Source organism: Eurosta solidaginis, chromosome 4, assembly GCF_040869045.1.
Source record: "Eurosta solidaginis isolate ZX-2024a chromosome 4, ASM4086904v1, whole genome shotgun sequence".
NCBI lineage: Eukaryota > Metazoa > Arthropoda > Insecta > Diptera > Tephritidae > Eurosta > Eurosta solidaginis.
Window position 1 is genome coordinate 105,200,434 of NC_090322.1, and position 15,379 is coordinate 105,215,812.

The following is a 15,379-nucleotide window of genomic DNA, read 5'->3' on the forward strand; positions in this document are numbered from 1 at the left end:
CTCGAGTTACAGCAGTATTCATTCGACGTGCAGTATAGGAAGGGCAAGATGAACGTGGTCGCAGATGCACTGTCGAGGCAGCCGCTGGAGGAACAGCTGGGTAGCGTTACGACACTTGAAGAAAGTTTGAGTTGCAAGTGGTACACGTCAAAGATGGCTGAAGTAACGAGGACACCAGAGAAGTTTCCCGAATACGTCATAGAGGAAGGAAGACTATACAGACGAATTGGAAGTCAAATGGATGGTGAGGATGCGGTACCGTGGAAGTTATGCGTACCGAAATCGGAGAGGCGAAGAGTGCTTAACGAGATTCACGACACACCAAGTGCGGGGCACATGGGGATACGGAAATCCATCGCGCGTGCAATGATGCGGTATTACTGGCCTGGGATGTTCAGGGACGTACGGAAGTACGTGCAACAATGCCACGCATGCCAAGTCTACAAACCCAGCCAGCAACAAGCTGCAGGTAAGATGCTAACGCAGATTTCAGATGAACCTTTTGCTACCGTTTGTGCAGATTTCGTTGGACCACTCCCTCGTTCGAAGCATGGTAATACGATGGCATTAGTTTTCGTGGATAAATTCTCGAAATGGGTAGAGATCATAGCAATACGGAAGGCGACGACGGAGAATGTGATCAGAGGTATGAGGGAGAGGATTTTGGCCCGATTTGGCGCGCCAAAAATTCTAATCACAGACAATGGAGCACAGTTCACAAGCAGGAATTTCAAGAAGTTTTTACAAGAAGCCGGCATAAAGCACCAGCTAACGGCACCGTACACACCGCAAGAGAACCCGACGGAGAGAGCGAATCGTAACATCAAGAGGATGATAGCACAATTCACTGGGAAGGAGCATAAGACATGGGATGAGTTGTTGCCAGAGATGACACTAGCACTGAATACGAGCGTATGCGAGTCAACAGGCTACAGTCCAGCATTCGTGGTACAGGGTAGGGAACCGAGGATCCCCAACGCCCTCTACGATGAGCAAACACTTGGCACAGGCGAGGAGAAGGTGGCTCTCAGTGAAAAGATGGCGAAAATGCGAGAGGTATATCAGATGGCACGTCGTAGACAACAGCAAGCGTCAGCGGAGCAGGCAAGGCATTATAATTTACGTAGGAGGCAATGGCAACCGGCGGTGGGCGACTTGGTACTAGTAAAAGAGCATCAGCTGTCCAAAGCAGTGGACAATTTCGCAGCAAAGTTAGCACCAAGATACAGTGGGCCTCATCGTGTAACGAACTTCGTATCGCCCGTAATCGTCGAGCTAGACAAGGTGCATAACGGTAAAAGGAGAACGGCACACATAAGCGAGCTAAAAGCATACCATCAAGCGACAGTCGAAGAAGAAGCAAGTCCAGAAACAGAAAGAAGAATACGTTCACCCCGCGAACGTGGTAAGTCAAAAGCGCCCCGCCAAGCCCCGAATGGGGGCTTCACCGAAGTTCCCATCGGGGAACAAACGGGACGACCGACGACGATAGCAACAACACAACGCGCACCATCATCAGCAACGTGTAGTAGAACCCCGAACCAACGTTCCACCGAGATATCCATCGAGGAACACACAGAGCAACTGGCCGTAGTAAGAGCAACGCCACGCGCGTCAACATCGCAAACAGTCCAGGTCACGGAAGAAGATCAGACGGATTACAGCACGGTAGCGACGTGTGGTTCACTAGCACTCACCAATTCAGGTGCAAATGGTTTCGGAATCGAACGCGCAGACATAATCAACAACCAACAGGTGGTAGATGAAGACCGGAGTGGGTGGCACACAGCACGAGCGCAAGCCCCAACCCTAGACAACGGGATCCTGACGACGATGAACTACGTCAACCACATAGCCAGCCAATGCTATAACCTGGTGACGGAATTCTGCATAACATTTCATTTTAGAACAAGACCCAGATCGCGAGAGATTACCCTATAAATAACGCAAGTATTGACCGCTACGAGAAATTGAATTTTACAATGGTGACAGTAAGTCACATTACGGCAGGTGAGGAGAGAGCGTGAGGACCCAAATCCATCGGCCTTGGGGCCACACACGCAAAACCACATTTTTCAAATTTTACAATATTCAAATTTACCGACATAATTTTTTTGAAATACCCTAATGTACATATACGTATAACTTTGAATTTACATTCGTATATTGGTACATCATCATTCCGCAGCAGTAGGACCACATATACAGCGAAAGCCAAAGCACATAAAGAGATCCAAATATCCTGCAACAACAAGACAACGTACCCAGGAAATCATGATGAGCGCTGCCGGGAATAATACCGTTAGACGATCCGCGAGGACTCCTATAAAAAGGGAGCACAACACCGAAAATAAATCAAAAGTTTCTAAACATGGACAAAAGCGACAACGCGAGTTATACCACCGAGAGTGCTAAGGACGGTTCACTCCGTATCAAAATCCGGCGGGACCTAAGCCAGCAAAACCACCATACGACGGGCCCAGTGCCACTAGAAGAGGAGGAAGTTGCCTACGACGGCGAGACCGACAGTCAGGGCACGGAAACGTTCGGGTATCTCAGGGGCGACGAGGGCGGCCCGATACTTAGCCCGAGGTACGAGACGGTGTCGGAGTGCGAGTCGGCAGGGTCACTCGTCGGCATGGGTAACGAGATCCAGAGCCCGACATACAGTACTGAGTACGGATATGAACCCGAGGAGCGTGCCGTGGTCCGGGACTCTACCCCAATTCCCATTTCCTCAGACAGCGAGGAAGAAGGCGACGAACCACCACCGAAGCAACAGGGCGAGCTTTCCATACGCCAAACCGACGAAGAGGTACAAGGCCGGGGGTTTGTCGAATACCAGCGGCACATCACCCTCCGCATGCGGATATACGACGCCAACGCAAGCACGGAACCCCCGACCAAGTGGAGGATCTTGGAGGCGGTAATGGGACCACCAACGAACGCCAACGACGACGACGAAGTATTTAGCCGTTTGACCAACGAGGTCAACGGCAGCCTCAACGACGACGACGAAGTATTTAGCCGTTTGACCAACGAGGTCAACGGCAGCCTCAACGACAGCGACGTACTAAGTCTCAACGCGAGTGATGACAACATAGGCGAAGGTGAGGATGTGCTCACAGAAATCGAGAGGTGGCTCGAAAAGACAACAGCGGAGGCGACCGAGACATGGGCCAACCGAACCGGAATCGAACCCCTCCCCGAGGAATTAGCGAGAGACATCAGGGAGCACGTACATGTAGTACGGACGAAGCGGCGGAAGAGAACGTTCCATCGGAAGATAGACGGCCACACGTATCGAGTGAGAATCACTAGGACCGGCCTAGTAACGGTAACCCTGCTTACGGCAGGTGAGGGGAGAGTGTGAGGACCCAAATCCACCGGCTTTGGAGCCCACACATTCGAACCTACAAATATTTATCAAAACTCATTAAAACGTGTATAAATCCTACTTGAATTACAATGAATTTATACATATAGCATGTAAAATGTACAAAAACTGAATTATATGAACTAAATTTACACATAAAAAAATAATCATTTTTGAATTACCCTAATATACATGTAAACATTCATGACAACATCTAATTTCTTCGTTTAAATAATTGTCTCTGCCCGCATACGGTAAATATTTTGGTTGAACATTATAATTTCCACAGATAACCCATAACCGGCTGGAATTTCAAATAATGCTGGGATTACAGCAATGCAATAAGCAACGCACATAAGCTCCCATTGCAAGAACACCAAAAACATACAAACATACGTATACCAAGCTATTGCGACCAAGCACAACAGGCATTAAAGCGAACCGTCGGGGCGGACATCGCACAAAGAGAAACGAAAAAATGCAATGTACTAGGAACGGTCACGTTAGCATACCAACAACACAGCGTGGGTACTAGACACAAGTTACCTACGAAGGGCAACCAACTCGTCGACAACAACAAGACCCAATAAGCAAGCAGCAGAGGGAAAACAAAAATAACTATGCTAGCTAACTGGAGATGCGTACCAACGAACTCACATGTTAGGGGGGGCAGTACAAGAGGCATTTTTACATACGCAATTTGGAGATAAATACTTATAATGCGATATATGGGTAGAATAAGACAGTTAAATGTAAGATACCTTAAGTAAATACATATGTATAATAAGTAAAATTTATTGTAGGATAACTGTCCACCTGCGCGTGGATAAGTATAAAAGGGCGACAAATTTCGCGAATTGGGACAGTAGCCAGCTAGGTATAGTAGCCTGCTAACGCCTTGTTTAGCGGTGAACGGGACTCCTGGGATTTTTCCATCTCACGAGTTCTTTATTTTAGCGACTTTGGGGGTTTTTCCAACCCCATCGTTAGAGGGATTGTGGTGGTTTTTCCACCTCCGCAACCTTCAGAAAGAGCAGGGTATTCTTAAGCTATATACTCGGTGGGGGTTTTACCAACTCCACCGACTGGGAGGAAGTGGTGGTTCTCCACCTCCACTTTCTTTACGAAGTAGTCTGAGATTTTTAGTTTAAGCGTAGTCCCGGTGGGGGTTTTCCCAACCCCATCGGCGTAGAACCGACGGTGGTTTCCCACCTCCGTCGCCATAGTTTTAAGGGTAGTTTGAATATTTCGGAATAAAGAGTTTATAACGTTTCTTTTTAACAACAAAACGGGATCTTTCTCTTTAAAAGGAGACGATAGGGATTCTTCTCTAATTCCACAGGGATCCTGGACGGACTGAGCATACCCCGGCGCAAGGAAAAGTCCGTCACAAGGAGATTGTTCAGTTGATTTATTTATTAGAGCTTTTTTGGTCGTTAAATTTAAAGCAAAAACATTAGTGTGGTGATGTACATATAAACGTATCACTATTTGATCAATTTATTGATAGAATGTTTTAGTGTATTGAAATTATAATGTTAATTTAATGATTTCAAATGAATTTAAATGTTTAAAAGAAAGTACAATAAATAATGAATTTGATTAAGAATTTTACAGCTCGCGTCGTTTTCGTCTTTTACATTTGCCGGTCAAAATACAACTCAACTCCTCTCGCTTTTGTTCATCTCTCTTCGCACTTGCTTGCCTCGTTTGCTATTGACTAACATAGATGCCAGATCCCTTCCCACATCTCGGCCATCCTACTGCACATTCGCCTGGAATGTATCGTCGTTACTTTCATTGAAAATGCCAAGGTTTCATAAACTCAGCACATGTAGATGTTTTGTTTGGACCATCATATACAATTGCATCTTTTATTACGTCGTAGGTATAGTTGCTTTTTGATTTAATGACTTTATACGGTCCCACGTATTTTGGTTTTAATTTAAAACCGCCGCATAGTTGCGTACGTTTTATTGCAACTATGTCGCCCACTTTGTAAACTGTCGCTGTTTTCCGTCGAAGATTGTATGATCGTTTGTTCTCATTCTGTATTTGTAGAATTTGTTTTTTAGCCTGTTTACGCATTTCATTGCGATCATCGTTAAATGTCTGAATTATCTCGTTATCGATCATCTCCTTCAATTTTACGTGGTATTGTGTACGCATCTTGATACCAACAAGTAACTCGAATGGTGCCGTTTTGGTACTTCTGCAGTATGTAGAATTTATTATTTGTTGAACTTTGCTAACATGTTTATACCACTTGCTCGGATCGTCGATAGATAGCTTAGACAAAACTGGTGTAATTATCGCATTGAGTCTTTCGACTTGTCCATTAGCTCTCGGTAGACCTGTCGTGATTTTGTGATGAATGATTTTTTCGTCGTCGCAGTATTGTTTGAATTCCTCGGACGTGAAAGCAGAAAATTTGTCAGATACAATCCTTACCGGAATACCAAAAATTGTGCCCTGCGCCTGCAATCTTGTAACTTATTTTGCTGCTGTAGTTTTGTTGGGTAAAGCCAGCGAAATTTGGTAAAGCCGTCGATTACTGCTAATATGTGTTTATATTGTTTGTGCGTCGATTCTAGCGGTCCCAAAAAATCTATATGTAAAGTTTGTAACGGTTCTTCTCGAACAATTGGATTCAATTCTCCCTCTTGTTTGCCCTTCTTTCGGTTCGACACAATACATGGTATGCAACAACTAATGTGTTTTCGAATTTTTTATTCTAAATTTGGAATGTAATATTCTCCACCAATTACCTCTCTTGTCTTCTTGACCGAGAAATGACCCTTCTAATGCGCTTGCCTAATGATTTCATGTTGTAAATTTAGAGGTAATACTAGAAGTTCGTTGTCGTTAATTAATTTGTATAATAAACCGTTTTTCATAATATAATTGTTATGTATTGCTTTTTCTGCTAGAATGTCAATAATCGCTTTTAATTCGTCATCTCCTGCTTGTGCATACTTCAATTTACTATGCATACTAGTGTCGTTTATCGTCATTACTGGATATCTACTTAAAGCATCTGCATGTCGTATATGAGTTCCAGCTCTATGTTCAATTGTGTAGTCAAACTCTTGTAGCATTATAATCCAACGCGCAACTCTGGTACTAACGTCTTTTTTTTCTGTTGTCTTGGCAAAAGCATTACAGTCAGTGATAAGCTTGAAATGTATGCCTAACAAATATACTCGAAATTTACGTAACGCTTCTGTTACCGCTAAAATTTTCAACTCGTAGCTAGTATATTTTTTTCTGCTTCAGTAGTTTTTTTACTCATATAATAAACTGGATGTAAAAGACCATCGTCAGGTGATTTTTGCGACAGAACCTCTCCAAAACCATCTATGGATGCGTCTGTATGCAACTTAGTTTCGTGTAGCTGATGAAAAATTTTTAAAACAGGTTTTTGTGTAATCAACTTCTTTAAAGTATTAAATGCAACCATTGCATCATTCTTCAAAATAAGTTTCGCATCTTTTTTCAATAAGTCGGTTAAGGGTTTAGCAATTATCGAAAATTTTGGAATGAATTTCCGAAAATAACCCACTAGTCCCAAAAAGCTTTGCAGTTGTTTTTGATTATTGGGGATTTTAAATTTTGTAACGGCTTGCGTTTTCGTTTGCGATATACTTATTTTATTGTTTTCTATGACGTGTCCCAAAAAATCAATTTTTCTCTTCAAAAAACAGCATTTTTAAAATTAATTATTAAACCGTAATCTTCGCATTGTTTCATTACTTACTTCAACCTTGATATTGCCTCGTCTTCTGGTGACAATGTCATCTACGTATGGCAGAGCTATGCCCTTGCTAGCCAAATCTCGAAAAATAGCATTAATGTGACGTTGAAATACACTCGGCGAATTCGTCAAACCAAATGGAACTCTTAAAAATTGATACTGCCCATTGTGAGTAATAAAAGAAGTGTACTTACGGCTTTGTTTTTCTACGCCAACATGGAAAAATCCATTTTTTAGTTCGATTATACTGAAATGTTTTGCTTCTTGCAGTCTATCTAACTGATCTTCGATTAGTGGCAAATTAAAATGGTCACGAACTACAACTTTATTTAACTGTCTATAGGCCACACACAATCGCGACGTACCATCACGCTTCTTTGCCAATACTACTGGACTACTGTACTCTGATTCTGATGGTTCTATAATTTTATTTTCTAACCATTCTTCAATTTGATTTTCAATTATGCAACGCTCAGAGTAAGCAAATCTTCGAGGTCGCAAACAAATTGGAATGTCATCTTCAACCACTATTCGCATTTCTATATTAGTCGATTTAATCTTTTTTGGTTGATAATTTTTAATTAATTCGCACACTTGCTTCTTAGTTGCCTCACTTGCACTTATTTCAATGTCACTGTCAATATTGTTATAGTTCAAAATATCAATTTTCATTAAATTTGTCAACTCATCTTCATTTTCTGGTTTGTTTACTTGTATACCATCACGATTTATTTTAATTTCAGCTTGTTTACAAAATTCTACTCCTAACACCACTTCAACGTCTAGAAATAGTTAAGGCATTACTACAAATTTACTTGTAAATTGTATTTCATCTACTTCGAAACTATGTTCAAAAGCACCAATAGGTTTCACTTTATTTTCATTTCCAAATCCGATTAAATAAAAGTTACATACACTCAGCGCTGGTTTATTCAAATGTTTATAAGTTGTATTTGCTACCGGCGTCTATCAATGCAATAAAATTATGTTTATTCATAAGAACGCTTTTGCACGTGGACGTATACTTATTTGTCACTTTACATACATTGCTTGGTTTTTTGTCACTACCACTTCAGTTGAAACATTTTCTACTTTATTTTTACTATCACAATGCACCGATAAGTGTCCTTTGTTGCCACAGTTAAAACATTTCACCTCTTTCTTATCAAAATTTTTCTTTTGGCTTGTTTCACCTACTGCATTTTTATTTTTGTTTTCATTGTGTTTCATGTTATCGAACGCACCTTTGACATTATCCGATCGTTCACGTATTTTTTCGTAGCATTTCTGCATATCTTTAAACTCTTTCAAATCTCTTGCATTGTACAGAATAGACTTATTTACACTTAGATCGTTTATGCCATCAATGACATATTGCGTCAAGGCTTTATTTTCTACACCAGCTCGTATTGCCAATTCTTTCATTCGTAACAAATATTCTTGTACACTCTCTTTACTCTTCATTTTTGTCTCTAACATTAGTTTATGTATTTGAGCACTGTTAATGTCTAATTGAAATTCTGTTAATAATGCGACTTTTAACGAATTCCTACAAGTAATACTGCGCTCACTCATAATAAACATTTTTACAAGTCCTTTAAGCGAATGTTTTTCAAGGATAAAAATTTACAATTCGTCCCACCCCATTACATATGCCATTTCTTCAAATTCTTGAATCCAAATTTCAATAGGAAATTCATCGCTGCCTGTGAAAGATCTAATAGAATCTTCCAAGTCTCTAAAACTCAATACAAATCTGTGTGCAGTTGTATTTTCACCACTTCTAATCATTGTTGTTGAATTTGCAATGTTAGTTTCACTCGTTGCTGTTGTATACACGTTATTGCCTACCATATCTTCGTTTACTTCGCTCCTCTTTTCACACCCTTCGTTGCCACTGTTAACACTGCCTTCGTGCCCGTCGTCGTCGTCTTATTGATCGTCTTCAGCTACAAAAACAGCATCAACTAACAAATTACCCTTGCGCCAATTCGTGAATATATGCGCAGCTAAATCACTGGTATTATGTTGCAAATGTAATAAACTGCATATTACCTCTAAATCATTACTTGATAGGTTTTCGCATTGTACAGGTTTACAAGTATGATATGTATGAGAGGGAAACAATTTATTTCCCTTTCTAACACGCGGCAGTTTGAAAATTCGGTCAGTGTCAAACTAGCGTGGAACTCAGTGGAACCTGCGTGGAACATGAGTTTTGACACTGAACGAAGTGTCAAAATTACCGGGGTTGCTTCGTCGAAAGCGACACAGGGAAGCAAAAAAGGGATCGGAATATCAGATATGGGTTGCTGTGATGGTAAATTTTTTTGAACGAATTTAGTAGGAAATTTTAAGTGCACCCATATAGGTCTTTCAGAAAATTATAAAAAAAGTCTTCAATTGGGGTATCTGAGGAGGCGTAGTTATTTCAGAATTAAGAATACAAACACGTGAGTTAAGTTTTTCTACCCGTTCAAAAGTTCTCCGCGAAAAACAGTTTGAAACCGAGGTCGACTGCAATAAAAAATAAAATAAATAAATAAATTTAAGGCGCGATAACCTCCGAAGAGATCTAAGGCCGAGCTTCTCTTCCAATTTGCGTCGTGCTCCTCTTGATTTTCCCTACAAATTGACCGGACGGGACCTACATGTTTTATGCCGACTCCGAACGGCATCTGCAAGGCAGATGAGTTTTCACTGAGAGCTTTTCATGGCAGAAATACACCCGGAGCGCTTGCCAAACACTGCCGAGGGGCGACCCCGCTTAGAAAAATTTTCTTCTAATTGAAAAACCTTATTTGTAAAATGTTGATGTTGCTTTGCCCGGGAGTTGAACCCAGGGCATACCGTGTGATAGGCGGAGCACGCTACCATCACACCACGGTGGTCGACTGCAATAACCCGTCCAAAAAAGCGGAAAGAAAAATTAATAGACGCGTTTTGTCCTGTTGTCAATAGTCCGAAGAGAAAAAGTATTCGAATTATTGGAAGCGAGGCCAAAACGCGTCTATTAATACCTCCCCCGACTGTTTTGGTCGTGTTTTAGCAAGCGTCCCCGGTAATAAAGTATCACAATTTGTTAATTAAAATTGTCCAAAATATAGGGTTATTAAAGAGAGATGTAATTAAGTGCTCGTTTGAAAGTAAATAAGTATATTTCTTTGTAATATAAGAAAAAAAAAATTAAGCAGTTTTCGATAGCAGCTACTAAACTTTTTATTGTCCTAAGAAGTACAACAGTGCCAAATAGCATCCACAAAAAAAAACGAACAAGAACAAGCATTTTATCAGGTGAGCGTGGCTGTGTATGTGCGTGCTGCTACATATCCTACTTGTAGACCTGTACAATGGGTTTTCGGCTATGTATTCGATTTTTTTATTGTATTTTTCGCCGTCTGTGTTAAAATCGAAGCCTTTTCGATTGTTGCGGTGACCGTCGCTTTCAAAGACGTATGTATCACTATTTGATCAATTTATTGATAGAATGTCTTAGTGTATTGAAATTATAATATTAATTTAATGATTTCCAATGAATTTAAATGTTTAAAAGAAAGTACAAAGTTAATATAATGAATTTGATTAAGAATTTTACAGCTCGCGTCGTTTTTCGTCTTTTACATTTGCCGGTCAAAATACAACTCAACTCCTCTCGCTTTTGTTCATCTCTCTTCGCTGTTGCCACTTCCCAGCAAACACAGTTTCTAACGTTAGAGAAATATTGTAATTTTACATTAGAATTCTAATGTAGTTCTCTAATGCATTTCGAATCGAAAACTAGGTTAGAGTTCGACTGTGAAACGATTCGAATAACACTAGAAATGCGATGTTACGTTTATTGCCAGAGTTATCGATTATTTGCACAACATGATAACTCATCCTTAGTGTTATACCAACAAAATAAAAATAGTGAAAAGTTATGCTGAGATATTTTATTAGCTGTGAAATAAGTTTATTTTATTTATAACAAAAATAGTAAGTGAAAATGAATAAAAAAGAATTAAAAAGGGAAAGCGAGCAAATTATTGAAGTGCTACGGCATGAAGAAAACGCTTCCTCATCGGCACCTCAAACCAACGCTGAGCCCAATCCTGAGGGAATAACGGGAAGTGAAAACTTAGGCACGATACATAGTAGCGAAACATACGATAGTGATACAGATGACAATGAATCAGAGGAGGAAGATACAGACTTGAGACAAGACTTGTCCGACTGGGCCGTCGACTTCAATATATCGAGTGCTTCGACTGACGCTTTATTGAAAATTTTGGGGAAACGCATTTCAGGACTTCCTTTATGCTCTAGGACCCTCAAGAATACGCCAAAAGAATCAAAAAGAGTACAAATAGGTTCGGGTGAATATATTCACTATGGAGTTAAAAAATCGTTAATGGGTTTCTTGCACAAGAATGACTCTCATGATATTCGCTTGGATTTAAACATTAACATTGACGGACTTCCTTTGGCCAAGAATTCTAGTTTACAAATATGGCCAATTTTAGTTAATATAAACGGGTCAGATGATGTTAGGGTTATTGGAGCTTATTGCGGTGACAGCAAATCAGCGAGTGCGAACAACTTTCTAAGTAATTTTATTGATGAATTACATTGTTTAATGGAAAATGGCTTTACACTGTGACTTGCCGAGCCTTTATATGTGACGCACCCGCAAGAGCATATATTCTTGGTATTAAAAGTCATTCGGGGTATTCCTGTTGCCCTAAATGTACTCAAAAAGGGGAGTCAAAAAATCATAAAATGGTGTTTATTAAAGAAAACTGTTCCCTTCGAACTTATTCAGACTTCCGAGCGCGTTTAGATAAAGGGCATCATGTTATTGCAGAGCCAACCGTGATTGAAAAACTTCCAATAGATATTGTGAAAAGCTTTGGTTTGGACTATATGCACATAGTCTGTCTTGGAGTTACTAAAACTTTATTGATGGCTTGGTTAAGGAAACGTAATATACGCTATTCAATCAAATCAACAAATACAGTTAATAAATTCAAGAATGCAGTGGTTATATAGCCAAGTGCCAAACGAATTTTCTAGACGTCCACGATCCCTGAAAGAGCTTGAACGATTCAAAGCCACTGAATTGAGGACATTCTTACTTTACACAGGAATTTTTTTATTGACAGATATTTTGGACCCAGTTAGATATAGCCATTTTCTCCTTTTTGCTCCAAGCATTAGAATACTGTTAAATAAAGATCACTGTATTAAATACAATGAATGTGCTAGCCATATGTTGGATAAATTTATAGAACTTCTAGCCGAGTAATATGATAGTGATTTTCCAACCTTCAGTTTCCATTGCTTAACCCATTTGGCAAGTGATACTTTGCATTTTGGACCTCTGGAAACTTTTAGTGCCTTTAAGTTCGAAAATTATTTATCAAAATTGAAACGAAAAATTCGGAAGCATAACAATGTCGCTGCACAGGTATATAATCGTATAATGGAAGAAAGCATGTGTTCAAAAAATAAAACAAGCCCAGTAATAGAGCTGAAAAAGGGGAGTTTTATAAATGGCTCACTCTCATATGTAAAATCTTCATCATTTTCTTTTCGCGTAAGGAACCTGACAATTTTTGCATTGTTTCTGAGGAGTTTTATAAAATAGAGGCTATTAACCAAAACGCCATCCTTTTAGGGAAAGAAGTATTAAATTTAGACGATTTTTTTGAGGCACCTATACGATCTGGAAGTCTAAAATCAACCAGTAATTTGCAGTTTTCAAACGCTATATTTCAACATAGCTTAAACGAAGTTTCAGGAAAAGTAATAAAGTTTAATTTTTATGACAGCGACCTCCATTTTTTTGCACCTTTCCTTCATTAATTTACAAATATGTATAAACGTTTAGCTTCAAATTCTTTAAATTAAAACTTACTGATTCAAAAGAACGTATATTTTTCAAACAGACAGACGAAGACAGAATGAATTTCAACAGATTTTTTGAAAGCACCACAGATGACAGCCCCATAACAAAAAATGGTAAACATTTTTAAATCAATAAAGTATTCGAAGTAATAAACAATTTTGATATTTTTTTGTTTAACCAGATCTTGAAGAGTTCGGAAAAAAAATATTGGACCATATACAAGCATCGGAGCAAAAAATACTCAAAGGTAAAACAGGACCTACAGCTATTTAATATATCAGTAACTAATATGTCTTTATTTTACAGAAATGCATCATAATGAAAAATCTGTGAAGAGGACTATGACGCGCATCTTACAAGAGACGAAGCAGAGAACAAACCATAGCCAAAAGCGTCGGAGCGATCTTTTGTTGAAAACTCCTTTCAATGATTTGGAAAAGTTTCAAAACTTTGAAAAGGAAGCGCAGGACCATGGCAGCAAATATGAAAACCTGGTAATATATTAATACTTAATGGTGTACATATATGAATAATTTATTTTCAATAGTGCTTTGTAAAAATAATCGTAATATTTGCATATTATCTAACTATGTATCTACATTATAAGTTTTCCAAAAATGTATATTTTCAGAAAGACGAATTATCCACCGTAATGGCTCACACTGCCGAAAAGGTCGTTAGAAATGCATGGCGGAAAATATTGACAGACGGTGTTGCTCAGCAGCTATGTTGGAAAGGGACAAACGAAAAAAAGGCTGTAAGAGTACTCAGTGTGACGTCCGCCTTGAAAAGTATAATACTACCAATTGTAAAATACCTTTAGCACTAATTATTTGTTTTTGTATTTAGGTACATTTACGTCCAAGTTCCCGCACTCGACAGATTCAGATTTCGAGCGAACTTCGATAGCATTCTTTCAACACGCCAAAGGACGCTTCACCAAGAAAAAGTGTTATAAAGAAAATAAAAAAGCAAACACACAGGAGTAGGACCATTAAAGTCTGAAACCATTAAAGTTTCAGTTTTAAGTAGGATTTTGAATTATTTTTAATTATGAAATGTGCAAATGTACCTTTAATCACCGTTTTGTTTAAGTAGGATTTTGAATTATTTTTATTTTATTTTTTATTATGAAATGTCCAAATGTACCTTCAATCACTGTTTTGTATCTGTGCAACGAATATATTTAAGTTTTAAGTACGGTTTTAATTTATTATAATAGAAAAAGCCTTTGAAATATGTTCAAAAAGTACCTTTTATCTCAAAAGACTGAATTTACCTTTTTTACATGTGTGCAACGAATACATTTAAATTTTAAGTACCGCTTTAATTTATTATAATATATAGAAAAAGCCTTTGAAATATGTTTATTCTTAACACATAATCTTGTAAGCAAATTAAGTATTTGATAAAATAAAACAATGAAAATTTCGCTGATTTTAAATAACTGAAACTAATTGCGCTTCACTTCAAAATTCTCATTAGAAACCCATTAGGAATTGACGTTAGAATTCGATTAGAATTCTAACACTTTTCTCGATATCGAGAACGAAGTCCCCTTTTTGTCGAGAATGCTATAATTCGCGACAGTTTCGCATATCGTTCTCTAACCTTCTACCTTAGAGAAATACACTAGAATTCGATTCGTCTTCTAATCGTTTTCTAGCCTAAATGTTTGTTGGGTTGCTTGCCTCGTTTGCTATTGACTAACAGAGATGCCAGATCCCTTCACACATTAGTTTTTATTTTTTTCCTCCGTAGCGTTCCGACACGTTATTGTGTTTCGTCATTCTTCTTTTTTCGATATTTTTTAATTCGATAAAAAAAGTTTTCTGTATAAAGAGGTTTTTAACGATTCGGCCTTTTGTGTTTCGAAAAATTTTTTTTTTTTTACATATCGTACGGATCCCAATGCCCAAAGCTCGCTAATAGCACGAATCTCCATCTTTACAACCAAAACTTTATTTATTTGGATTCCAAATAAGAGCGAAAAAAGGACTTGCACATAAAAACAGCAATTAGAAATAATATATAAGATATTTAGAAATATTTTTTTTGCTAAGTTGTTGATGGGCAGCAGTTTGTCAAGCATCGAGATCTAAAACTGCTCAGCTACAGAAGAGATATCATCAGATGAGTGTAATACTTTAATAAAGAGAAGAAGTATTAAAAGTTTACAAATACTAAATTAATTATTAAAAGAGTCTTTTTCAGAGAAAAAAGGGTGTCCGAGCTATCAAATGTGTTTGAGTGCGAGTTATAACCTGGCATAATCACCGAAAACGTTCATTGAGATCGAAGTTCGTTCTACATTGTTTTAGAAGAAGAGGTTTGTAGTGTCGCATAGTTTGAGAGGGAACAC

At 38.7% G+C, this 15,379-nt stretch overlaps 2 protein-coding genes across 15 annotated transcripts in view; one reads left to right on the forward strand and one right to left on the reverse strand.

Annotated features, from left to right (window-relative positions):
• Tomosyn (syntaxin-binding protein tomosyn) overlaps positions 1-15,379 on the reverse strand; it is an 835,312-nt gene that overhangs the window by 643,387 nt on the left and 176,546 nt on the right. The window lies entirely within an intron of this gene.
• LOC137248099 (uncharacterized) lies at positions 11,005-14,461 on the forward strand. The gene is made up of 6 exons (XM_067778978.1): positions 11,005-11,105; positions 13,058-13,130; positions 13,199-13,264; positions 13,324-13,511; positions 13,649-13,808; positions 13,867-14,461. The coding sequence occupies exons 2-6, from the start codon at positions 13,073-13,075 to the stop codon at positions 14,004-14,006; spliced, it is 612 nt and encodes a 203-aa protein (XP_067635079.1). The 5' UTR covers positions 11,005-11,105; positions 13,058-13,072; the 3' UTR covers positions 14,007-14,461.

Excerpts from the sequence above, each read along its gene's own strand:
- LOC137248099 (XM_067778978.1), top strand. The coding sequence starts at position 13,073 with ATGAATTTCAACAGATTTTTTGAAAGCACCACAGATGACAGCCCCATA. Across the intron at positions 13,131-13,198 it reads CAGCCCCATAACAAAAAATG|ATCTTGAAGAGTTCGGAAAA; the intron begins GTAAACATTTTT and ends TTGTTTAACCAG. Across the intron at positions 13,512-13,648 it reads GCAGCAAATATGAAAACCTG|AAAGACGAATTATCCACCGT; the intron begins GTAATATATTAA and ends GTATATTTTCAG.